Source organism: Phaenicophaeus curvirostris (assembly GCF_032191515.1).
Source record: "Phaenicophaeus curvirostris isolate KB17595 chromosome W unlocalized genomic scaffold, BPBGC_Pcur_1.0 scaffold_35, whole genome shotgun sequence".
Taxonomy (NCBI): domain Eukaryota; kingdom Metazoa; phylum Chordata; class Aves; order Cuculiformes; family Cuculidae; genus Phaenicophaeus; species Phaenicophaeus curvirostris.
Window position 1 is genome coordinate 2097692 of NW_027206664.1, and position 25907 is coordinate 2123598.

At 42.6% G+C, this 25907-nt stretch overlaps 1 protein-coding gene across 1 annotated transcript in view; it reads right to left on the reverse strand.

The window, feature by feature from the left end:
• Positions 1-349: 349 nt before the first annotated feature.
• LOC138733823 (microtubule-associated protein 1B-like) overlaps positions 350-25907 on the reverse strand; it is a 153559-nt gene continuing 128001 nt past the window's right edge. The window contains exons 4-7 of the mRNA XM_069881305.1: positions 18911-19051; positions 6246-12507; positions 1387-1625; positions 350-662 (exon numbers count right to left, since the gene is read on the reverse strand). Coding sequence (XP_069737406.1) covers positions 507-662; positions 1387-1625; positions 6246-12507; positions 18911-19051 — 6798 coding nt within the window. The 3' untranslated portion in view covers positions 350-506. The remainder of the gene's footprint in view (positions 663-1386; positions 1626-6245; positions 12508-18910; positions 19052-25907) is intronic.

Below are 25907 nucleotides of genomic sequence, written 5' to 3' on the forward strand. Positions count from 1 at the left end.
TCTGTAAAGTAAGGACCCCCTTTGCGATAGCTCAGTTAGATTGATACAAATTAAAAACCTCCTATTCGTGTAAGTGCATAAACAGACTGAAGTAAGCAATGCAACTATTGCCATGAGACTATTGGAGATCTAATTATTTACTACTTTCACCTCCTACTCCCCTCTCTCTCTCTCTTTTTCTCTCTCTGTGTTTCTTTAGAGGGTAAATGCCACTACCTGGCAGAAGTCAGTTGGAGTTGCTAATACAGAGTCTTAAAATGTCAGCGGAGATGAAACTGGATTTGTATTTTCACGGTAATTTAAACCCTACTATAGGAATACTTTTATTTCCCTTAGCAATCAGGACAGACTGAAAAATATTAGTGAGTTGTAGCAGCATGATACAATATAGCATTTTGCAGGTGTGCAGTTCAGCAGTTGAAATAGATCATTTTTTTAGAAAAGATGTTTTCAAACTGAAGAATTTCTGGAAATAATTTTAAATATTCTGATGCATGGTATTGTTCTTACAGTTCAATCTTGCATGCGGGAAAAGATTCATCTTGCATAACAACAGTGCTGCTGCTTGCCAAAACCATGATGTTGAGATCCTTCTGTTTCTCATGGGTCTCTTGGTACCATTTCCTCATCACTTCCGAGTCATGGGTTGGGATTAAGGTCACCTGCAACACAAAACAGAACTCCTGAGGAATGGACAACAGAAACAACTGATAAGAAAAATGTCTATGTAAGAAGTCCCGGCCACGAAGTATGATTCCCTTTTGGAAAGAGTGGGTCTTTGTTCAATAAATGCTTAAATAAATGAACGGATAAAAGGAAATAAATAAACATGTTGATAAGACAAAATAACTGTAAAGAAGCAGTTTATGAAAATAAAACCTTGGTTCTCTAATGTGCTGAGATGCAACTTTCCAGAGAAGTAGCAGTCTTTAGTCTGCACTGATAGCTCTTCAGCTTATGGCCATATATTTTTTTTACTTATTTATCATGTTGGAAAAACACATGAAGTTTTCAAGTGCACATAATTACCATATAAACCATGAAACATTCACTTTTCTTTCCTACTTACAAACTGCAAAATTTCCAAACTTGGATCATATATGGTATAGCAACAAGATGAAATAGACAAATGGCCCTGTAAACCAGTTCCCAACAGTTTTATTCTCCAGAGATAGGTCAGAAAAGACAGAAATGGGGAGAAGCTGAGTATGGTATAGCTCTGTGCTTCACTTGGGTGTCCTCTCACATCACTGGTGAAACAAGGTGCCCAGGATGGGTACTACTGTCCCCAGCAGCTGCTGCCAACTCCAGAGGCACTCTGTCTTCCTGTAGTTGCTTCCCAGAGAAGATCAAATTTCCAGGTAAAAATACTAGTGAAGAGCCTACCTGCATGTTACTCTCCCACTGGGCTTTGCCCTCCAGCAGGGAGTCCAGAACAGCCCTGCTTGGCTCCTCAGCTGCAGAATCATTCCCGCTCACCACATAGTAGGATGACCGCACCCTCTTGAAAAACTCAACATTGACATTCTTACTATTGCTGTGATTGGGAATGTACACCAGATCCAAGTACACTGGAGATCCTGGAGGCACTGCTGTAGATTTTGCTGACTTACTATTCACAGGTCCTTTGGAAATCAAACAACAAAAGAATATAGCACAGAGTGGTTAAAAAAAATGCATTCATAGAATCATAGAATCACCAGGTTGGATAAGACCCACCAGATCATCGAGTCCAACCATTCCTATCAATCACTAAAACATGCCCCTTAGCACCTCGTTCACCTGTCTTTTAAACACCTCCAGGGAAGGTGAATCAACCACCTCCCTGGGCAGTCTGTTCCAGTGTCTAATGACCCTTTCTGTGAAAAATTTTTTCCTAATGTCCAGCCTAAACCTCCCCTGGCGGAGCTTGAGGCCATTCCCTCTTGTCCTGTCCCCTGTCACTTGGGAGAAGAGGCCAGCTCCCTCGTCTCCACAACCTCCTTTCAGGTAGTTGTAGAGAGCAATGAGGTCTCCCCTCAGCCTCCTCTTCTCCAGGCTAAACAACCCCAGCTCTCTCATCCGTTCCTCATAAGGCCTGTTCTCCAGCCCCTTCACCAGCTTGGTTGCTCTTCTCTGGACTCGCTCCAGAGCCTCAACATCCTTCTTGTGGTGAGGGGCCCAGAAATGAACACAGTATTCAAGGAGCGGTCTCACCAGTGCCGAGCACAGAGGGAATTCATACAGTAATTCATCAATTACTATTATAACCACTGAGATGGTATTCTTAAAATTGCTAGTGTTGCTTAAGCATTACATAGTTAGAATTGTACTTCTGTGTCCCCTGAAACAATAATGGCATTACCCTTCTACATCTAATGGCAGGTTCCAGCTTTGTTGTATGCTAATTACGATTGTACTCAGAGGAAGAACATGGAATGAAAGTAACTAACTATATAATACAGTAAAAACTCACTACCACATAACCAATATTTGATTGAACCTTTCCCAGTAATATACTACTATTACAAAGAGCTGTGATTACTGAATCACCATTCCATAAATGGCAATATTATTTTTCAAGTTAAGAAATACAGATTTTTGAAAGTCTCAGGTATGCATGATTCTAAAAGCTAGGGTCACACGGGAAGCCATGCAGAAGTGGTCCTTAGATTTGGGGTATAAGCACATAGTAGATGTTGATATGCTCAGACTGTCTTACAGGTGCATCAGGAAGGTACTACATGTTAGCAGAAAGAGGGACAATGAGGAACTTGGGAGAACAGAGATACTTCCTAAAGCAAGTACTTCAGGAATCCGGGAACAAGTGTTTGTTTGCCTGCTGGATCTTTATTTGCATACACAAACTAGCCACTTAGCACAAAAAAAATAAAGGGAAGCATAGTTTTGCTGCTATATATAGTGTAGCATCTGTTCTAAGAAGAGGTTCAGTCAAAAGGAAGTTCAAAGTTTAAACACACACATCAAAAATACTACCAGAAAAAGATACTTTTGCTACACACTGGATCACGATATGAATCAGGATTCAACCAGTAATTGTATCCAGATGATCACCATTTAAGTTTTATTGGCCTTCTCATGATGTTATGGAGGATGATGTTTGGTAGACTAAATTATCTGAGCAATACACTCTACTTATGATCACATACTATAAAGTCAAGAAAGTCCAACACAATTGTCTAGTGTGACCGGTCATTCATTATAGGGCAATATGTCAAATAAGTATCATAATATGAAAAGATTTCCTGAATTAGAGAGTGTTTAACTATTAGATATATTGCAAAATTTTTTTCATCTTTCAATATAAAAAATCTATGATATATCTTTCTGAATTGTAGATACCAACATGGGATAAAATATTAGACATTACATCTTACACTTAAGTGTCAGAGACTTGTCTTCAGCTCTAGTGTATACCTGAGAAGGATGCTTCAGGGAAGAATCTCATTATAAAGCTAAAGTGCTAGAGAAATTTACAGCATGTGTAACTGTACTGCTGCTTTGAAAAGCATCTACTAACCAAGACATGTAAACGTAAAATGGGGAAGCTACAGGCAGTTGAATGCTGATTTGCTTGTACAGAATCCTAGACCTGCTCCTTGTAAAAACCTGCACGCAGCATGGGTAATAAGAAGGAAGACTTGGAAGCTGTCATAGGGCAAAGAGGCTATGATGTCGTTGCCATCAAAGAAACGTGGTGGGATGACTCATATAACTGGAGTGCAGCTGTAGTGGGGTACAAACACTTCAGGTGGGATAGGAAGGGTAGGAGAGGAGGCAGGGTAGCCCTCTTTGTAAGGGAGGACTTGGACACTGTTGAGATGGATTGTGGCGATGAGGAGATTGAGTGCCTGTGGGTTAAAATCAGAGGAGCCCATAAGAAGGTAGATTTTGTGATGGGAGTCTGTTACAGACCATCCAGCCAAGGAGAAGCAGCTGATGAGCTCTTCTATAAACAGCTGGGGTTAATCTCTAGATCAATGCCTCTTGTTCTTGTGGGAGACTTCAATCTTCCTGATATCTGCTGGAAGTACAATACAGCAGAAAGGAAGCAGTCTAGGAGGTTCCTGGAGTGCGTGGAAGACAACTTCCTTGCACAGCTGGTGAATGAACCAACAAGGGAAGGTGCCCTCCTGGACCTGCTGTTTGTGAACAGAGAAGGCCTTGTGGGGGATGTGGCAGTAGGTGGACGCCTAGGACTAAGTGACCATGAGATGATAGGGTTTTCTGTTCTAGGTGAAGTGAAGAGGGTGATTAGCAGGTCAGTAGCATTAAATTTCCAGAGGGCAGGCTTTGAACTGTTCAGAAGGCTGGTTGGCAAAGTCTCATGGGAGACAGTCCTTAAGGGCAAGGGAGCCCATGAGGGCTGGGAGCTCTTCAAAAAGGAAATCCTAGCAGCTCAGGAGAAAGCCATCCCCATGCTCCGGAAAAAAAGCTGGCAGGGGAAAAAAACCAGCTTGGTTGAACAGAGAGATCTTGAGAGGTATCAAGAAGAAAAGAAACGTTTATGGGCTCTGGAAGAGGGGACAGGCCTCTTGGGTGGACTACAGGAGGGAAGTGAGACTGTGTAGAGAAAAAATCAGAAGGGCTAAGGCCCAACTAGAAATAAGGTTGGCAAAGTCTGTGAAAGATAACAAAAAATCTTTCTATAAATATATAAGCAATAAAAAGAGGACTAGGGAGACCATACAGTCCCTATTGGACGCAGAAGGAACAACAGTGACAGGGGATGAGGAAAAGGCTGAGGTACTTAATGCCTTCTTTGCCTCAGTCTTTAATTGTAAAGAAAGTTGTTCCATCTGTGTACAAACCCAGGAGTTAGAGGAGCATAATGAGGCTCCCATGATCCAAGAGCAGGTGGTTAGAGCCTTGCTAGCCCAACTAGACACCCACAAGTCTATGGGGCCGGATGGGATTCATCCAAGGGTATTGAAGGAGCTGGCGGATGTGCTTGCCAAACCCCTTTCCATCATCTTCCAGCAGTCCTGGAAGACTGGGGAAGTCCCACTGGACTGGAGGCTGGCTGATGTTGTGCCCATCTACAAGAAGGGTCGCAAGGAGGATCCAGGGAACTACAGGCCTGTCAGTCTGACCTCAGTGCCAGGAAAAGTCATGGAACAGGTGATCTTGAGTGCTATCATGAAGCACATGCAAGAGAACTGGGTGATCAGGCCCAGTCAACACAGGTTCACAAAAGGCAGGTCTTGCCAAACTAACCTGATTGCCTTCTATGATAAAGTGACTCAGCTACTGGATGAGGGAAAGGCTGTGGATGTGGTCTTCCTGGACTTCAGTAAAGCCTTTGACACAGTTTCTCACAGCATTCTGCTTGAGAAACTGTCAGCCTCTGGCCTGGACAGGCGCACACTCTCCTGGGTGGAAAACTGGTTGGCTGGCCGGGCCCAGAGAGTGGTGGGAAATGGAGTTTACTCCAGCTGGAGGCCAGTTACAAGTGGGGTTCCCCCGGGCTGAGTGCTGGGTCCAGCCCTGTTCAATGTCTTTATCAATGACCTGGATGAAGGCATCGAGTGCACCCTTAGCAAGTTTGCAGACGACACTAAGCTGGGTGGAAGTAACATAGTATAATGCTTCCTTCAGTAATCTAATTCATATTTTATTACTGCTTAGAATACACATCAGTCATTCAAAATGACATTAATTTTCTGTATATTTAGTCATCACTGATGGCATAACACTTTAACAGAATTATGTGATATACATACTCAGCTCACTGAAAGTGCTCTTACTACTCATCATTTTTTTAAAATATTCTTTTTATAATTAATCCAGTAAAGTAATAAAAGCATCCAACATCTGATAGTACCTTTGCCTCTCTCAATATTAAATTGCATTATTTTTTAAGAACATTGTGCCTACATTGATTCTTACAATGAATAAAATACTTCACTTTACTACTGATTTCACTTCACCTACAAATGCGGTACTTTTAATTCTATCAGTTGGTTAACAATTCAGACAGTATTAAGTTATTTATATTTAATGTACTCTCGCTCTAGTTCTTTACATCTGAGCAAAGTGACACGTCAAGTTTCTCAGACTGCAAAAGTTAATTCATTGAATTCCATCATTTAAATATAGCCTTAACACACCTGATTTATATTTAAAACACGGCCTTTCTTTGGGGTTTTGCTACAAACCACATTCTCAGCTGATATAAAGGCAACCTAACTTCACTGCAACAACTAAGAAAATCTTAAAATTAGGGAACTCCTATCTGTCTTTACCTGTGGTTGCAGTCTTAGCTGACTTGGATGTTGCATTTGCTGCATTCTTGGTGTCCTTATCTTTCTCTTCCACTCGAGACTTTACTTCCGGATTAGAGACATTTTTGGTTGCCTTCTCCACAGACTCCTTTTTTGGAGAAGCTGTTTTGGAAATTTTGTCTAAAGATTCTTTTACACTTGGTTTTGGTGAAGCCACTTGTTTTGATTTAACATCACATTTTTTAACAGGAGAAGACGACTTGGTCTTAGTACCCTGCTTTTTTGTCTTTGTCTTTTCTTTGAGGTCCTTCTTCAAAGGTTTACCCAAATTCTGATCGATGGGCAAAGTCTCTGGATCAACCATGGAGACATCAGGGTGCCTAGAGGAAGGGCTGTGATCCTGCACTGGGACAGGTGGTGGGTCAATTTGTTTGTATGTAATTGTTTTGTCTGTCGGAATGGTTTCTGGCTCATCTTCTGAGTCAATGTTAGCATCTGCAGTGATGGAAGGGCATTCCTCAGTCTCAGGGGGAACATCTGAATCAGTCTGTGATGGGACAGACTCGCTCACAGATGTGGGGGGGGTTTCATCACACTGCTGTCCTTGCTGCTTTCCCCTAGAAGGTGACTGGGCTCCCCCAGTTTGAGTTAATGGCCTCTCTTGATCTTGAGACTGTTCTTCACTTGCAAACCACTCAAGGGGATTTGGGTTGATAAATGAGGGTGAAAGTTCAGTTTTAGATTGTTTATATTCAAATGAGCACACAAGACATAAGTCAACATCTTGATGGGATTCTGCTAACGATTTTCCTGAAGTAAAATGTGCACTTTCTTCATAGGAATAGCTAGTAGCTTTGGATGACCTGGTGGTTTTCCCAGTTGTCTCAAATGAGTAATCTGTGGCTTCAGGTGAGCTGGTGTCTTTCCCTGTTGTCTTATAGGAGTAATCCACAGCATCAGGGGATCTGATAGCTTTCCCAGTTCTCTCATAGGAATAATCTGTGACTTCTGGTGACCTTGTGGTTTTCCCTTTCATCTCATAAGAATAATCTGTAGTCTCAGGTGAGCTAGTAGCTTTCCCTGTTATCTCATAGGAAAAATCTGTGGCCTGAGGAGATATAGATTTTGCAACTGTCTTATAGGAGTAGCTAATATCCTCTGTTGACCTAGTAGCTTTCTCTGTGGCCTTGTAAGAATAACTAAGTTGTTCTGGTGACCTGCTGCTTTTCTCTGAATCTTCTTTTACTGGGCTGATTAAAGGTTCTGGACTGTGCTTTATTAGGGGATCCTGGTAACCAGATGCTTTGACAGAGGACACTTGCAGCGACAACGAAGATATGTGACTAGCTGACACCACATCTGTGATTGCAGGAGGTGAATCTGGACAACTAGGGGAGTGCAGAGAAGATTCCCTTGGAGTTAATGGAGAAAGGTCAGACTTTGGTGATAGCTTTTCTCCAAGGCTCTGCACCTTTTCTGAGGTAAAAGAAGAATGTAGTGACATATCTCTGGGTGGAACACCACCTGAAAATGTTTCTTCTGGCAGAGGTGAAATTAACTGAGAAGGTGTATGAGCTGATGAAGTTGAGGATGAAGCTTCAATTTGAGAAACTGAAATAATTTCTGAAATGTCCTTCTCCTGAGAGTAAGATGACTGCTCCACAGGGGAAATCTTCTGTGCAAAAGTAGTCTCCTGTATATCTGAAGGCCTATAATCTACTTCTGTTGGTCCATTTTCCGATATATGGTGTATACTAGTGCCTACAGTAGGACAGTCTGAAGATTGCCTACTAAAGTCCATTGCTAAAGACTGCTCAGGGGACTCCTGACCAGATTGTACTGGCCTAATTGATTGCTCTGAAGATCTGTGATCGTGCACCGGGGTTCTTGATTTTATGGTTTTAGGTGAGAAATCTGGTGGAGAAATTGACATGGGCCTTGGGCACTCTTCCTTAGATGGAGACATGTCTGTTTCCTGAAACATTGTTGGTGTTTGTACAACTGACACTGAAAGGGAATCATCAACTTCAGTAGAGTGGGGGGATCCAACCTCAGCATGCAAAGAAGGAGATGCATCGTCAGTAGTTGGTTCTGGAAATGAACTAGTAGCAACAGATGCTGTAGAGACAGAAGCTACTCCTTCTATATGGGAATAGGTGTCTTCTGCTACAACCTCATCAACTGGAGTCGCAGAGTTCTCAGAAACGGTGCCTTCAGAAATCGACTTTTTGGTGTCTTCTTTTAAGGAACCAAACTGACCAATATCTATTTGAGTAGGTGAGAGATCACCTGCTAACTTCTGCTCATCCAAGACCAGCGAAGACTGAGAGCTGCTGGGTTCTGTATCCTCCAGTTTCCTTTCTTGGCTGAAGCCTTCCTTAATTACCATAAACTCCATGCTTTTTTCATCTTGTTTTTCTTGGAAAAGGCCCCCAGAGCTGGTTTCAGAAGCTGAGATCATTTGAACAGCTGATTTTTCTTTTTCAGGTTTCCCCTCAGAAGGACTTCCATAATCTCTGCTGGGAGACACTACATCAGCACTCAAGAATGTATCGTAAGTGGTCTCTGAACCTATCAGTAGTAGACTCTGTAGAGGTAAGAGAGCCTTTTCACTAGGAGATTCTGAATCTGGCACAGGCTCATCCATAGGGCTTATTCTGGATTTTGCATACTCATCTTTAACTTCACTGAGTTCAAAGCTACCAGGAGCTTCTGTCAACTTTTCACTGGTTTCAGAGGGAAGCTGACTGGATTTTTCATCTGTGGGAGACTGATAATAAGGTGTATGGCCAGCACTGCCAGCAGCAGACTGTGAGGGAGATGCTACTTCTAATGTTTTATCTTCAGGGCTTTCACAGTGTTCTTCAGCAACTTGTTGATGTACATCAGCCAATGTAGCAATGGGGACAGGATCAGCTGAGACCTTGATCTCATTGGGAGTGAGTGAAAAGTTCACACTATGTTCACTCAATGGTGTTTTGGCAATGGGTGATGGAGGAGACAAACTCTCAGCTGGACTCTTGGCTGGACTATGTTTACCACCATCTTCTAGATAGGGTTCTTTGATTTCTAATTTGGCAGTGCCTTGGATTTCACTTCCTTTTTGCCAATATACATCTTGGAATGCAGATTTGCAGAATTTGTCTTCCTCTAATGAAGAAGATGGTGAGATGGTAGAAGCTGAGGCATTATAGTCTTTACATTCTGTGGCCTCTATTTTGGATCCTTCTGATAATCCACTAAAAGCATCTGGAAGTGGAGAAAGTTTAGGTCTAGCAAGTTCTTGAGAGTACAGTGATGTCTCATACCTGGTAATGTTTATATACTCCTGAGAAGGTGATTCACTTTCAGCATTGTTAGTTTCATCACTCATGACATCCCGAGGTGTAGACATTTCATCCATTGGAGTTGGTTCACTGGATATTTCAATGGTAGACTGTGTATAACCTGAAGTAGCAGTGAATTCTTCAGGTTGATCTCTATCTTCTTCATCAAAAACAGTGACTTCACTTTGTGATCCACCAGGTAATGTTTCATCATGGATATAAGAGGCCGGTTCAGCTGCTGGAGACTGAGGCTCTGAATGTTTTCTTTGTGTAATTATGAGTAGGTCATATTTATCTTCAACTTCACTAGCTTCTGCAGCTTTGTCTACCACAGTCATTACATAATTTTCTTCAGCCTCTATTTTTTCAGTCTCCTCTTCATCTCTTATGTCTTCTGCTTTGTCTTCCTCCTCTTCTTCAGTCTTTTCAGTTTCTGCTTTTTCTACTGCTTCTTCCCTGTCTTCCTCAGCCCATTCATCTGATGCCTCATCATCTGTGTTTTCAGTATAGCTTTTGGCTTTAATGTTAGCATTTGCTTCAGTCATTATTTCTTCTGAACTCTCTTCCTTTTTTCTTGCTTCCTCCATATATGGTTTTGGGGTTTCCAGTGGTGTCTTTTCTTCTTCATCTTCACCTTGTTCTTCAGCTTCTTCTGTCTCTGCTTTTTCCTCATAATCTCCTGCTTCATATGATTCTTCCAAGCCAGTTCCCTTGTCTTCAAACTTTTCATTGTCATCAACCCTGTGCTTTTCCACAAGTTCCAATTCTTCAGGTATTTGTTCACACTCACCCTCAGCTTCTGTGGTAGTTATGCCTACATCAGATGACTCAGCAGGTCCTTCATTATCTAATTTTTCTTTTTGGACTTCAAAGGCCTCTTTTTGCTCTGTGTCAGTGAGTTTCAGTTCATCTTCTATAAGCGCAACTTGAGATTTTGTTTCTTTTATTGTTTCTACTTCTTGAGCTTTTAATTCCTCAAAATCCTTTGTTAAATCCTCTAGTGAAGACATAAGGGATCTCTCCACTTCAAGTTCTTTTCCAGTAGCTATAATTTCTGCAGCTACTGTAGTTGTAGCAGTGGCTTCAACTGCTGCAAGGACAACTTGTGCTCCACTGACTTTGATCTTCTTCACAGTCTTAATTTTTCCTTTGTCATTTGGCTTTTCAGCAGGTACTGCTTCTTTTTTAGCAAGTTCCTCTTTCTTTTGTGGTTTAAGCTTTGCTGATGGCTTTTTGACTTCAGTCAAAGGAGTAGCTGTCTTCTTTGTTTCTTTAGGAACCTTTTTGATGTCCTTTTTGGCTTCTATTTCTTCCTTATTACTTTTCTTTTTCTCTTCTCGTTTAGCTTCCTTTGGTGGAGCTTCTTTCTTTACTTCCTTCAAAGTTTCCTTCTTCTCTTCCTTTTTCACCTCTTTTTTAACTTCTTGCTTGATCTCTTCATTTTGGGTTTTTTCCTCTTTTTTGATGGGTGTTTTCTCCTCTTTTTTAGAAACCTCTTTCCTTAGTTTTTCTTTTATCTCTTTCTTTTCTTCAGGTTTTACTTTGACTTCCCTTTTTACTGCCTTCGCCTTTGTCGCTTTTGGTTTTACATCTGTAGCTTGTTTTTCAGGAATTTCAGTTTTTACTAGTTGTTCTTTATTTATTACATCTTTTTCTACCACTATAGGCTTGGTCTCCACTTTTGCTAGTTTCTCTTTTTTAACTGGAATTTTTTCTTTGCTTTCCAGTTTCTGAAATTTTTCCAGTGCTGGACTAGGCTTTGCAGGGTCCAGTGTTTCTTCTTTAGATTCCGTTCTGACAGGCCTTTTTGCTGGTGTCTTTGCAGCAGGCTTCAGACTGTCCTTGTTGTCTGCTTGTTGTTTCAACTTTGCTTGTTTCACAGCTGGACTAGCAATGTTCCCAGTTAGGTCTTTTTGTGTAACCATTGGTTGTTTAAGGAAGTCTAAATGTTTGAGTTTTTCTAGTCCTTCTAGAATATTATATTGGGTGTTGTTTCCAGGAAACAGAACTCTGATTATTTTTTCTGCAGGATTAGCTGGATGCCATACAATCAGGGATGAGACAGAGGTGAAATAGGATAATGGAATGTCTAGTTCTTGGCCATCTGATAGCAAGAATTCAGCTTTATCTTTGCTAGTACCACTCCACTGTTGCATAAAATATTGCATGACACTGCTATTTTTGACAGGATTAAGCACATACATCTCAAGTTTGCCAACTCCCATTTTCTGAAATAAAATGATGGGGTCAATGGTATTTCCTACATTTCTGAAAAGAGGTTCTGGTTTCATAGACAATTGATTTAAATACTGGAGAGTAAAACAAGCTTCTTCTGCACTCCTTTTTACTCTGAAGTTAGGATCCAGGTTCTTCAGATTCTCAGGTACATTAAGGAATACAACTCCTAAATCAGGTGAGATCAGGTTTTTCATCCAGTCGCTGTTGGTAGTAGACCCTTGGGACTGTTCCTCTTCTAATTCAGCTATCTTTCGTTGAAGCATGCTGTTGATTCCTGGCAGGTTATCATCTCCAATGTGAGTGAGTAGAATGGAATCTACCCTGTCCAAGTGCCGGATAAGTTTCCAAAAGCAAGATTTTCTTTCGGATCCTCCATTGATAAGCATGTTGAATCCATTCACTGCAAACAATGCAGAGTCTCCTCTTCCACCTGGGAAAATATAACAGCAGGGTTTGGAGAGTTTCAAGAAGCCTCCTGAAGCTGGAGGTTCCAAAATGTCAAAAGGTGATGGCACTTCTACTGATTCTGATAGATACTCTGTGAATTCAGAGAGTCCTTCCATTTCTGGCAATATGGAAGCTGAGTTGAGTTTAATGTTAATAAAGTCTTTAAGGTTGTGCCTGTCAAGGTTGGAATTTTTCCAGTCTCCTTCCTTAGGGCAGAAAAGAGTTAAGCTGGCTTTGTTGTCAGGGTGTGTGGTACTCAATAATTCACCAATCTAGGATTGTAAAACAAAAACACATGAAGATGCATGTAAATAATTTTGTAATGACATTCAATTTCAGAACATAATATTTCCTGATAAGATAGATAAAACCTTTTTCATTCTCCTCTGCACTGTTGAGTACCCGTCCTAGAAACTAAAGGAACCCATTAGCACAATTAGTTTACTACTGTATTTTTTTAAATGCAAAGGAGCAGCTTATGAGGAAAGGTCCTTTCCTCATTGCCCAAAGGAGGAAAGTACCCCGAGGATCCCCTTTCCCTCCTCCATCCTTTATAGGAGGACAGTACAAGCTTTTATATTTAGAGAGAATGAGGACTATGAGGCTAATGCTGTCAGCGCTGTCCCTGTCTCTGACATTGGCTCGTGAGTCTCTCTGCTTCCCCTGCCCATTCAGAAGAGCTAGCCAAATATCTAAGGGAAACAATACATCCTCTTAACAGGCAGAGAATGACTGCAGCACAGAGGAGGCCAGTGTCCTCCAGGGGCACCTGCCTTCCTCACCCTCTCCTCACACAGGATGTATTCCACGACACCATTATTACTATAATTCTTCTGTAGGCTAGCTTCTGACTCTCAGGTTAGCAAGACTGACTTCAGGACAAATTTCCAGAACACTAAGAAATTATTTATTGCATCAAAAATCCAACAGTTGCAAGTTTTGTATTTGTGAGACTTTGAGGTGTGTGTGTATATATGTATATCTGTTCTGGTTTTGGCTGGGAGAAAGTGAATTTTCTCCATGGTACCTGATGTGGGGCTGGTTTGGATTTGTCCTGGGGACAGTTTTAATAACACAGGGATGTTTCAGCTCTCGTTGAGCAGTGCTCACCCAGAGCCAAGGCCTTTCCTGCTCCTCACCACACCCCACCAGTGAGGATGTTGGGGTGTACAAAGAGTTGGGAGGGGACACAGCCGGGACATCTGACCCCAGGTGACCAAAGGGATAATCCACAACACAGAGTGTCGTGCTCAGTGATAAAAGCTGGGGAAGGAGGAGGAAGGGGGACATTGGGAGTGATGGAGTTTGTCTTACCAAGCCACTGCTACACATGATGGAGCCCTGCTTTCTTGGGGATGGCTGAGCACCTGTGTGCTGATGGGAAGCAGTGAATGAATTCATTGTTTTGTTTTGCTCATGTGCACAGCTTTTGCTTTCCCTATTAAACTGTCTTTATCTCAACCCATGTGTTTTTTCACTTTTACCCTTCCCCATCCCACTGTGGGGGGAGTGAGCAAGTGGCTATGGGGCCGAGCTGCCAGCCAGGGTTAAACCATGACAAATATATATAAATATATAGTATATCATATTTGCAATATATGATGTATTTATAATGCTTTATATATATATTTTTATAAATAAAAATATAAACTCAGGGTTAAAGAAAGACCCAGAAGAAAAGTGTTAAGGTTAAAAATGCTCTTGTCATTATTTTGATTCTAAACTCATGGTCCACAAAAGTGAAAATCTGGAATAGTTCCATTAATTTTGACAGTGTTTGACAACATGCCAGTACCAAAACTAGCTACTGAAATGAAGGCACAGAAAAAAAAAGTTCTGTGCCATAGTGTGAAAAGCTATTGTTTCATTCAATCTGAACTAAAAACCAATATTTGGTGGTTCCAGATTAGAACGCAAACATGAAAAAATATATTTTATACCTTCTCCCAGTTCCACAGATACTTTCATTTGACATTTTTTAAGATGAAATTAGGTTAAATGAAGCCCATTTCTGTTCTATTTGTTCTTAACTAAAAGACTACAAAATTATGTAAATTTTAAAGAAGTAATTCAGACATAAAATGCTAGTGCAAAACATGCTTACATAGTATCGTGCAAAATACCACAACCTTCTTTGCAGAGACTAAATTGTTAAGTCAACACACAAAAAGTTGTTAAGTGTTAAGTAAAACACACAAAAATACAGCAACTGTTATCTAAGCATAAATAATCATACCAATACTTAAATAAAGCAGAAAATACATATTTTTTTGTCTTTCTTTGTTGGCCTTACTTTGTATTCAAACCATTTGATAGGAGGAGTATAAATAAATCTCACCCTTATGCCAGACATGTCTTTGTCTGAAAAAGAGCAAAGAAAAGACCAAAGCAAAACAAATGAAAGGAGTAAAGGCAGAAAAGGATGAAAGATAAGAAAAATAGGAAAGCCATTCCTGTTGTTTATCACAGAAATAAGAAAAGAGGGGCAGAACAGACCACAGCTCTGAAATAGATACGGATCTCTAGCAGTGTCTTGGTCAGGGTTGAAAACACATTATTAGGGAGAAACTTCTTTGGAATCCAAGTCTGTTGCATACATAAGGAGATAACTTGAGTACAGACCATTTCTCACATAGGGCAAACTTTCTGGCTAGATAAAACATCATACGGCAGTATACCAGGCTAATGAATTGCGGTTTGGGGTTAGTTCTATCCAGTTTATATTATACCATATTTGGATTGCTGTTTCATACTCCTAGATTCTGACTTTCTTTGTTCCTAAAAGTTAGCACACATAATGCAGACAGTGTTAAAACATTGGTAGTTTAGGCCAATGAAACACTGGAGAAAAATTATTCCAGATATAGATCATATCTGTTAGGAATAGAGAGTTCAGGAATGCCCTAGAAAAGGCTTTAATGGTTTTGCATTTCAAATGGTGAAAGAAAGGATATCGACAGTTCCATTGCTTACACTATTTGATGACACAGAGATGTAACTGCTCATTCTCTTTTCTGGAGTCAAAATCACTCTGGGAGCAAACAAATGTGACATTAGGACTGGAAGCAGCCTGGGCTGCAGTGATCACGCGATGGTGGAGTTCAAGGTCCTAAGGGATATGGAGCAAGCGAGGAGTATATTCAGGACCCTACATTTCAGGAAAGCAGACTTGCATCTCTTCAAGGAGTTACTCGGTAGGGCCTCCTGGGACATGATCCTTGGGGACAAGGGAGCAGAACAGAGCTGGAAAATATTCAAGGAAGCTTTCCATAAAGCGCAAGAGCTCAGTCCCCATATGTAGAAAATCAGGCAGGACAGGGAAGAGACCAGCGTGGCTGAGTCGAGACCTGCTGGTTAAACTAAAGAAGAAGGAACTGCACAGATAGTGCAAGCAGGGATGGGTAACATGGGAAGAGCCTAGGGATGCTGCCTGGTTGTGTAGGGATGAGGTCAGGAAGGCCAAGGTATAGCTGGAGCTGAACTTGGCAAGGGAATTGAAGACTAACAAGAAGGGTTTCTACAGGTGTGTCAATCAGGAAAGGAAGATTAAAGAGAACGTATCCCAACTGATGGTTGAAAATGGTGACCTCATATCAACAGACGAGGAGAAGACTGAGGTACTCAACATATTTTTTTCCTCAATCTTGCCTGACAACCGCTCTCCTCATCCCTCCTGGGTCAATGGACAACAAGATGGTGAACAGGGGGGTAAACCCCCTCCCACTGTAGAGGAGGATCAGGTTCATGACCACCTGAGGAACCTGAACATGTCTAAGTCTATTGGACTTGATGAGAAGCATCCCAGAGTCCTGAAGGAATTGGCAGATATTGTTGCCAAGCCACTCTCCATAATATTTAAAAAGTCATGGCAGTCAGGGGAAGTCCCTGGTGACTGGAAGAAGGGCGACATTGTGCCTATTTTTAAAAAGGGTAGAAAAAATGACATTGGGAACTACTGACCTGTCAGGCTCACCTCTGTGCCTTGTGAAGATCATGGAATAGATCCTCCTAGAAGCTATGCTAAAGCACATGGAGGACATGAAGGTGATTAGTGGCAGCTGGGATGGTTTCACCAGGGGCAAGTCCTGTATGATCAACCTAGTGGCTTTCTATGATGGGGTAACCACTGCAGTGGACATGGAAAAACCAACAGATGTGATCTATGTGGACTTCTGTAAAGCCTTTGACACGGTCCCCCACAACATCCTTCTCTCTAAATTGGAGAGACATGGATTTGATGGGTGGATTGTTTGGTGGATAAAAAATTGGATGCATGGTCGTATTCAGAGAGTAGTGGTCAATGGCTCGATGTCCAGATGGAGATCTGTGACAAGTGGTGTCCCTCAGGTGTCCATACTGGGACGGGTGCTGTTTAATATCTTCATCAATGATATTGGCAGTGAGACTGAGTGCGCCCTCAGCAAGTTTGCAGATGACACTAAGCTGAGTGGTGCAGTTGCCACACCAGAAAGACAGGATGTCATCCAGAGGGACCTGGACAGGCTGGAGAAGTGGGCCTGTTAGAACCTCATGAGGGTCAACAAGGCCAAGTGCAAGGTCCTACACCTGGGTCGGGCAATCCCCGATTTCAGTATAGGATGGGGGGATGACATCATTGAGAGCTGCCCTGCAGAGACCTGGGGATGCTGGTCGATGAGAAGCTAAACATTAGCTGTCAATGTGCGCTCTCAACCCAGAAGGCCAACCGTGCCCTGGGCTGCATCAAAAGAAGCATGGCAGGCACATTGAGGGAGGTGCTTCTGCCCCTCTGTTCCTCTCTTGTGAGACCTCGTCTGGAGTACTGTGTCCATTTCTGGAATCCTCAACATAAGAAGGATATGGAACTGTTGGAATGGGCCCAGAGGAGGTCCACAAAGATGATCAGAGGGCTGGAGCACCTCCCATATGAGGACAGGCTGAGAGAGTTGGGCTTGTTCAGCCTAGAGAAGAGAAGGCTCCAAGGAGATATTATAGCGACCTTCCAATAACTGATGGGGGCCTACAAGGAAGCTGGGGAGGGACTGTTTACAAAGGCTTGTAGTGATAGTACTAGGGGTAATGGGTATAAACTGGAGAGGGGCAGATTTAGACTAGATGTAAGGAGTAATTTCTTCACCATGAGAGTGGTGAGGCACTGGCACAGGTTGCCCGGGGAAGCTGTGGCTGCCCCATCCCTGGAAGTGTTCAAGGACAGGTTGGATGGGGTCTTGGGCAGCCTGGTCTAGTGGGAGGTGTCCCTGCCAATCCCGGGGGGTTGTAACTGGATGATCTTTAAGGTCCCTTCCAACCCAAACTATTCTATGCTTCTATGATTCTCAGTTTGTAGACCACCTAAAAATTTCACTTCAATGGGACCCTTTAAAAATGTCACATACACAGACTGCAGTATGGCAAATATGATATTTCTTTGCTTTTGTAAAATCTTTTAGAAGTAGTGGGATCCCAAGGTTTCAGAGACAATAAGCTGGAAGCCAACGCTTTAAAACAGATGTGCTGGCTGGCTGATGAGCATGTTGTCAGCATCAGAGACAAGCCAAGTAAGCTTTACTCGGAGACCATGGGAGTACACCCTGCATACACACCACTGTGGCATGTCCTCAGTGATTGTAACTCATAACCAACCACCACTGCTCCACTTTGCAGCCAACAGTTTATCTTCCTAACTGTAATGGTAGTATTCGCCCCTAGTTTTGCATGCAGTCATAAAGTAATTGCGTCACTAATTAGCCAGTGATGCAAGGAGCTCAGGTTTGCAATTTCACAGTAAAGTAACTGTGAACTGACAGTGACTTTTAGACCTCATGCATATTTCAGAGAACAAGAATCCAGTTCTTTCCCCAACCCTACAACCATATGTTGAATATAGGCTTTGAAAAAAAGATCAAATGGATACAATAAGGTCATGCTGGAGCTCATGCTAACTTTTCTTTTTTTGTGCTGAAATTTCAAATCTCACTCCACTGAAATGCTCCTAATTAATTTTGGAAACTAAATACTTAGGGCTGCAACCAAATAATTTATTTAAATATATATTTTACACAGCAGACAAATTAAGTGTGACAGCTTGTTTACTATGGGTTCCTGCCCTATGGGAGCTTTCAGACACAGTACACCGAGTAAGAGCAAAATAACAAGTCATGAAAGAAACAGCATTAAACATTGGCATACTTATATTTTTGGTATGTAAAATTCACATGATCTACAGATTTCACTAGAAAAATTTTAAACACTACAGTAAAGAAACCAAGCAGTTAGGTGATGCAAAAACCTACAGCCATTCCAACAGATAGACTCTGTCTTGTTTAATGTTACCTATTACTTAGCTATCACCAGGCAAGAACCTGGTGTCAAATTCAATTTGTATGTGCACCTTAGATAAGCAAGCTGTATATTTTAAACAAAGCACTGTCTCCTTCCATTGTCAAAATGTTCCTTGGCTTTCTTTTCTTGAAGTTGCAATTTAATTCCCCAAATTAAAATGTAATTCCTTTGTTAAGCAATTTACATCAAACCTAAAGTAAATAAATGTCTTGAAAGAAAGGCTATAATGAAGAATAAAGAGCATCATCATCAGTTAGCCAACGCCAACTCTAACAACCTGGAGGTCCATTTTTAGTCTTCTAAAAACCTGTGCCATCACATGACAATGTATGGAAGACAATTTTCTGAACACACCTCTTGATCTGTGAAAATCTCGATGAAGTTCTGGAAGGAGAAGGTCCCTGACTGAAGAATGAGTTCTCCTGTGTTTTCAAAACACTGTCCAGCTAGTACGAGGAGCTTGTGTCTTGCAGCATCTGTGATCATTAAGCGCACCTAGAGAGAAGGAAAGAAGCACATTAATAATGCGACTTGCTACATGTTTGTACATTCCTCTGAGAACATGTAGTTTACCTTATCTAATTTAAAACATTCTTTACACCAGAGTCTCCCATGACCAGTGCTGTTTAATATCTTCATCAGGGATATTGACAGCAAGATTGAGTACACCAGGCCAGCAGGTCGAGGGAAGTGATTCTGCCCCTTTATTCCTCTCTTGTGAGACCTCATCTGGAGCATTGTGTCCAGTTTTGGAATCCTCAACATAAGAAGGATATGGAGCTGTTGGAACACATCCAGAGGAGGGCTACAAAGATGATCTGAGGGCTGGAGCATCTTCCATACAAGGACAGGCTGAGAGAGTTGGGCTTGTTCAGCCTGGAGAAAAGAAGGCTCCAGGGAGATCTTATAGCGACCTTACAGTACCTGAAAGGGTCCTACAAAAAAGCTGGAGAGGGGCAGATTTAGGCTTGATGTAAGGAAGAATTTCTTCACCATGAGAGTAATGAGACACTGGAACAGGTTGCCCAGGGAAGTTGTGGATACCCCATCTCTGGAGGTGTTCGAGGCCAGGTTGGATGGGGCATTGGGCAGCCTGACTTAGTGATATGTCCCTGCCCATGGCAGGGAGGTTGGAACTGGATGATCTTTAAGGTGCCTTACAACCCAAACTATTCTATGATTCTATGAGTTGACTGTGGAGGTTGATGCTCTAGAGGGAAGAGCTACCCTCCAGGTAAACCTGGATAGGCTGGAAGAGTGGGACAACAAGAACCTTATGAAGTTCAACAAGGGCAAGTGCATGGTCTTGCATCTGGGAAAACATAATCCAGGAGTGCAGCACAGGTTGGGATCTATTCAGCTGGGGAGCAGCTCTGTGGAAAGGGACCTAGGCGTTCTGGTGGCCAACAAGCTCAACATGAGTGATCAATGCACTGCTGCAGCACAGAAAGTCAACAGGATGCTGGGGTGCATCAACAAGGGCATCACCAGCAGAGATAAAGAAGTCATTATCTCACTCTACTCAGCGCTTGTCAGGCTGCACCTGGAATACTGCATTCAGTTTTGGTGCCCACTGTACAAAAAAGATGCAGTCAGGCTGGAGAGGGCCCAGAGAAGGGCACTAAGATGATCTAAGAGGACTAGGAAACCTTCCATACGAAGTAAGGCTGAGAGAGCTGGGTTTGTTCAGCCTTGAGAGAAGGCTTAGGGGAGACCTTATTACTGTGTACCAGTACATAAAGGGTGTCTACCAAGAGGATGGAGACTCCCTTTTTATGAGGAGTCACATGGAAAAGACAAAGGGTAATGGGTAGAAGTAGCTCCTGGGAGATTACGATTGGATTCCAGAAGAAACTTTTTCCCCATGAGAACAGTATATGGTCACTGCAACCAAGGCTACCCTTGAGCTTCCTATTTCCCTCCATCCCTTCCTTGTTGGTGAAAGCATGGTCCTGCATAGCACTTCTCATCAGCTCTTCTGTCACTTGGGGAAGGAAGTTGTCATCGACATATTCCAGGAACCTCCTGGATTGATTGGACCCTGCTACGTTGTCCCTCCAACAGATATCGGGGTGGTTGAAATCCCCCATGAGGACTGGGGTTTGTGAACGTGAGGCTGCACCTATCTGTCTATAGAGGACCTCATCCACTTGCTGTACGTGGTCAGGTGGACTGTAGCAGTCTCCTACGATTATGTCTCCTGTCCCTGCCTTCCCTTTAATCCTGACCCATAGGCTCTCAGTTGGCTCCTCATCCATCCCCAGATGGAGCTCCATGCACTCCAGCTGGTCACTGACATGGAGGGCATCTTTCCCTTCCTGTCTCCCCTGCCTGTCCTTCCTAAAGAGCCTGTATTCCTCCATCTCAACACTTGAGTCATAGGATCCATCTCACCATGTCTCTGTGATGCCAATGACATCATAGCCCTGCAGGTGTGTGCACATCTCTAACTCTTCTTGTTTGTTCCCCATGCTACGTGCGCTTGCGTAGAGGCACTTCAGTTAGGGCCCTGATGGAGCTGTCTGACTGGCAGGAGATCCTTTGTGTTGCTCTTCAGTAACAGCAATCAGTTCATAGCTTTCTAGCAGCATGGTAGCTTCCAAACCCTCCTTTTTGTTGCTCAAGCTGCATGTACTTTTGTAGAGGCCCTGCAGCTGGGCCATTGGCTGTATCATCTTCTTAGTGGAACACTCCATATTTCCCTTAAGGTCTTTCCTTGTTGGCTCCTACTACCTCAGGAGACCCCCCACATCTCCACAAGACTTCAACTGTGCTGCAGCATCCCCAGCATGCCCTGGGGAACAGGTGGAGGGCCCATATCAGCACCCTGTCCCTCTACCCATAGTGTGTCCTCCCACAACAGAAAGCTGGAAGCTCGCTAAGAATAATAATTAAAGCAGCACTGTAATTTCCTCATGAGTCGCTGATCTTTAAAGAATAAAATAATTTCAAAGCTAACAGTGTGTAATTATTATTATTAATTACAACTCTGTAACAGGATAAGGAGTTTTTATGGTAGGTAAAACAGTTATTTGTTAAATGCTTGTGATTGTTTTTGTAACATTCTTACCATGTAATGTTTCACAGTTTTATCTTAATATTTAGTGCATTGCATGGTTGATCATTTGTTTGGGCCTCCTCAAAAATCAAGAGTTCTTTAAAGATGCAGAACTGATTAGAAGGGCAGGCCTTAGCGTACAGGTGATTGGACATACATACCAGTTTTTTATTCTATTTTTCTTTCATTTAAAACAACAGCAGTAGAGTAGCTTTTGCTACATTTACAGAGCATTTATTTAAAAAAAAATCATAGAATCCTGAGGGTGGGTTCCTGAGGGGCTACCAGAATTCTGTCTGCTGATTTCAAGACCACTACAGAAATATTGCAAGGTGATGATTCTATTCAGCTTTAACCTTGATTGAAGTCCCAAATTGTTTGAAGACAGTGAACAGAACAACTTAGCCTCAGTCAAAAGCGAGTTAGAGTGTGAACTGAGATGGGAGTGTAAATAGCTCAGTTTCCAAGACTTACAGTATAGATATGGGAATGTTAGAGCAACGGTGTGGGATCTTAAGAAGGAAGAAATTACTCATGGGGTTTTCAGAAATTCGTTTTTGTGAGGGTCATTAAGCAAAGAAAAGGAAGGAATGTAAAAGCCATTATGGCAGGGTGCAAAAAAAATGGTAAAAGCCATTATGGCAGTTTTCTTCGGGCAAATGCAGTATCTCTCCATCTGGGCTTCTCTCTTTCAGAGACATTTGGCAGCTGACAGAACAAGACAGGAGCTCAGGGCAGAACTACGCTCAGACTGCCACAAGCATGGCTATTAACAGCCAGAAATCACTTCAGGTTGGTAACAAAATAGATTTTTCATAAAGTACTGCAAACAGAGCCACATCATTTCCCCAACAAACTTGTACTATGTCAGTGCTTCCCAGCACTGGCTAGCAATGTAATTATGCCTAATGTTTACAATCTTCAGTTTCACTAGCTGAATTTGGTAATTTTGTCTTTGAGCTAGTGTGTGGACCTGGCCTGGCATGTGTTGAATGGCTCAAAGGAGATGTATGCCCCCAGACTCAGTGGCAAGACTGGAAGTGCTGGAGACCGTGTCCGGACTTGTCTAGGGAGCAGGGACATGCCTGAGCCTGTTACCTGTTGTCCTGTCCCTCTCCTCTCTCCTCCCCACCCCACCCCCCACCTGATCAGGAGAGTTTAAACACACACACACAACCCATGAAGTCCTGAAGCTCTGTTTGTTTGTCTCTCTCTGTCTGTTGTCTCTGTCTGTTTTCTCTCTCTGCAACTCTCTCCACAACATTCTCTCTCTCTGTTTGTCTGTCCCTCTTTGTCTTGTCTCATGTTTGTGTGTTGTGTGTGGACACCCACCATCTTCTGGACTGAAATGGTGATTTGTAAATGGTGGGATGGAACATCAACTGTAATGTGTTAGAAACAAGATTAACTACTCAGATAATTACAAGGACCCTTATCTTCTTGTCCCCAGAGTCGTTGAGATTGACCACTCAGATATGGCCACACCTTAACGACTCTGAGCTGATCTGATTTCATTCCCCCTGGATGTGCAATGAGGTTCCCGGAACAAGTATAATTGTCACTTTGAATTTGAAAACAATTCTGTGTATAAATTTTCTGTGAAATCACTGCTCAGCAGAAGCACTCTGAGGACAAATCCCGAGTCTTCTCCAGCGCTGAATAAAGTGTACCTGCTGAATAAAAGTGTACCTGCCTTAATGGTTAAATTAAACTGTTAAGTGCAAGTTTCTTTGTTTCAGATTGGCGACCCAGGTGGGACCCTCTCTGCCCAGCTGCAGGACCCATTTGAGATCGGGACTCTCTTGGGTACCCCCGGGGATTTCTCCGGAGAGACTCCTCTTCTCAACTTGAAGTTGCAAAGGTCTGGGTTGTAACAGGAGTATTAACTAATTTTGGTTTCTGGTTTTTGTTGGTGTGGTCAGGAGGTCTTGGTTGTGGAGTGACATTAATCACAGAAATTGCAACTATGGCACTATATGTCGTTCTGAAGTGAATGTGTGGTCTCTGTATGTCGTTTTGAAGTGAATAAGTTAATGTTGTGTGTGTTATTTTTGTGGTGATGATGTGAAAAGCCAATCGCAATTATCAATACCAATTCGATTATTAACCAGGAATGGTTTTAATAAACAATGCCGGGGCACACATGGGTTAAGTCCACCTAATGTGTCCCACTAATGAGTCCCCACGGGCTGCATGACTTCTATACAGGTTAAACATACCTGTTTGTGTGGGTTCCGGGAAATACTGGTTAAACAGTTACAAGTTCCACGTCCATTTTTTTTTGGAACTTATTAGCATGCCCACTCTTGTAAGCATATCAGAGTTTCTTTGTGTCTTCTGTTTGCCTCTGATGGTCTTTATCTTATCTCCCCCCCCTCCCCCCCCCCCCCCTTGTGTCTTCAGGCCTGACCTTTGTCCCTGCTGTGGAACTGCCCTTGTTTCAATTCATTTCCTTAACGTGATTTATTCCTTCTTTTAGTGAAATGGGATATTTGTCCAAAATTGTATTCGTTTTGTTGTAGAAATAATTATGAATTTTGTCCAGATTGTATATGGATTACTGACGGGTGTTTATTGCATCCTGACATAATGCATGTGGTGTAACAAGAAATTGTGGGTAACATAGGGTTGGGATTTGAGTTGTCCCGAATGTAAGATCCAGGACAACAAGGAAAGATCCACCTATGCAGTGCAAGTGATTTGTGGTTGGGGAGCCAGAACACAGAACCCATAAGATGGGAGGCTGGCAGAGTGGCTGCGCTTTAAAGAAGAGCCAGCTGGGATATATTTTAGATCATTAAGATCTTAGATCATAAGGGGATCAGTGGTCCACCGAGTGGTGGACAAACAGATAAACCCTGATAAAAGCCTTTGATAATCAGTGGTGGCTGGTATATAAGCTTGATTACGCGGAAAAGTGGCCATAACACCTTGTTGCAATTAATGTTGTTCTTGAGGTGTGAGGAGAATTGGGTGGAGTAATGTGTACAGATATGTTTTCCAGTCTGCAAAATCACCTGGAGTGGCAAGAGAACGTGGCAAGAGAATGGGGTCTGGAATTAAGAAGTAGTCAATGTGCATACTGTAGAGGAATTGGAACCAGGTGTTGTAGCTGAGCTTGAATGACTGGGGCATGGGGAGTGAAAAGGTTATATTCTTGATAGATATGGGAGCCTCTGTGTAAACCAGCAACCGATTCCTGCAGATCAAAATAAAATATTGTGATTGTAATAGGAGCTTCTGGCTAAACCGAAAAAGCATTCTTTGTGCAGTCTGCTAAATATGAATTGGAAAACAAGTGGGTACACATGAATTTGTTTGCTAGGAGCCCCTAGACCATTACTGAGAGGAGATTTACAAAAGCAGTTAGAGACAGAAATAATATTTGGAGCAGGAGGTACAAAATTTAATGTGAGACATCATCAACTAATCAAAGTATTGAGTTTGTCTTTAAAACAGGTGGAAAAAACACCGGTAACAGCAGAGATTTTGGAACAGGTTTATCCAGGCATGTCGGCTTCTGAGATATCTGGAAGGCCAGAAATGTGGACTACAACGTCTTTTAAACTGGTGCAGTTGGCAAGATACAGTCATCTTTTAAATTGGTGTAGTTGGCAGGATCCCGGTGGGCAATGGTGAGAGGGGTTGTAGTGTGATGTTGGGATAAGCAGTTTTTGGAACTGTGAAGGGGGTTTCGTCTGCCCAGGGTGGTTGTGCCCCAGCATACAATGCAGCTTTTGGGAAGTGCTGTACTCCTCTGCTCCCCAAAATTGTAGGTTTTAAGGAATCATAGAATCATAAAATAACCAGGTTGGAAGACACCCACCGGATCATCGAGTCCAACCATTCCTATCAAACACTAAACCATGCCCCTTAGCACCTCATCCACCCGTGCCTTAAACCCCTCCAGGGAAGGTGAATCAACCACCTCCCTGGGCAGCCTGTTCCAGTGCCCATTCTGTGAAAAATTTTTTCCTAATGTCCAGCCTAAACCTCCCCTGGCGGAGCTTGAGGCCATTCCCTCTTGTCCTGTCCCCTGTCACTTGGGAGAAGAGGCCAGCACCCTCCTCTCTACAACCTCCTTTCAGGTAGTTGTAGAGAGCAATGAGGTGTCCCCTCAGCTTCCTCTTCTCCAGGCTAAACAACCCCAGCTCTCTCAGCCGCTCCTCCTAAGGCCTGTTCTCCAGCCCCATCACCAGCTTCGTTGCTCTTCTCTGGACTCGCTCCAGAGCCTCAACATCCTTCTTGTGGTGAGGGGCCCAGAAATGAACACAGGATTCAAGGAGCGGTCTC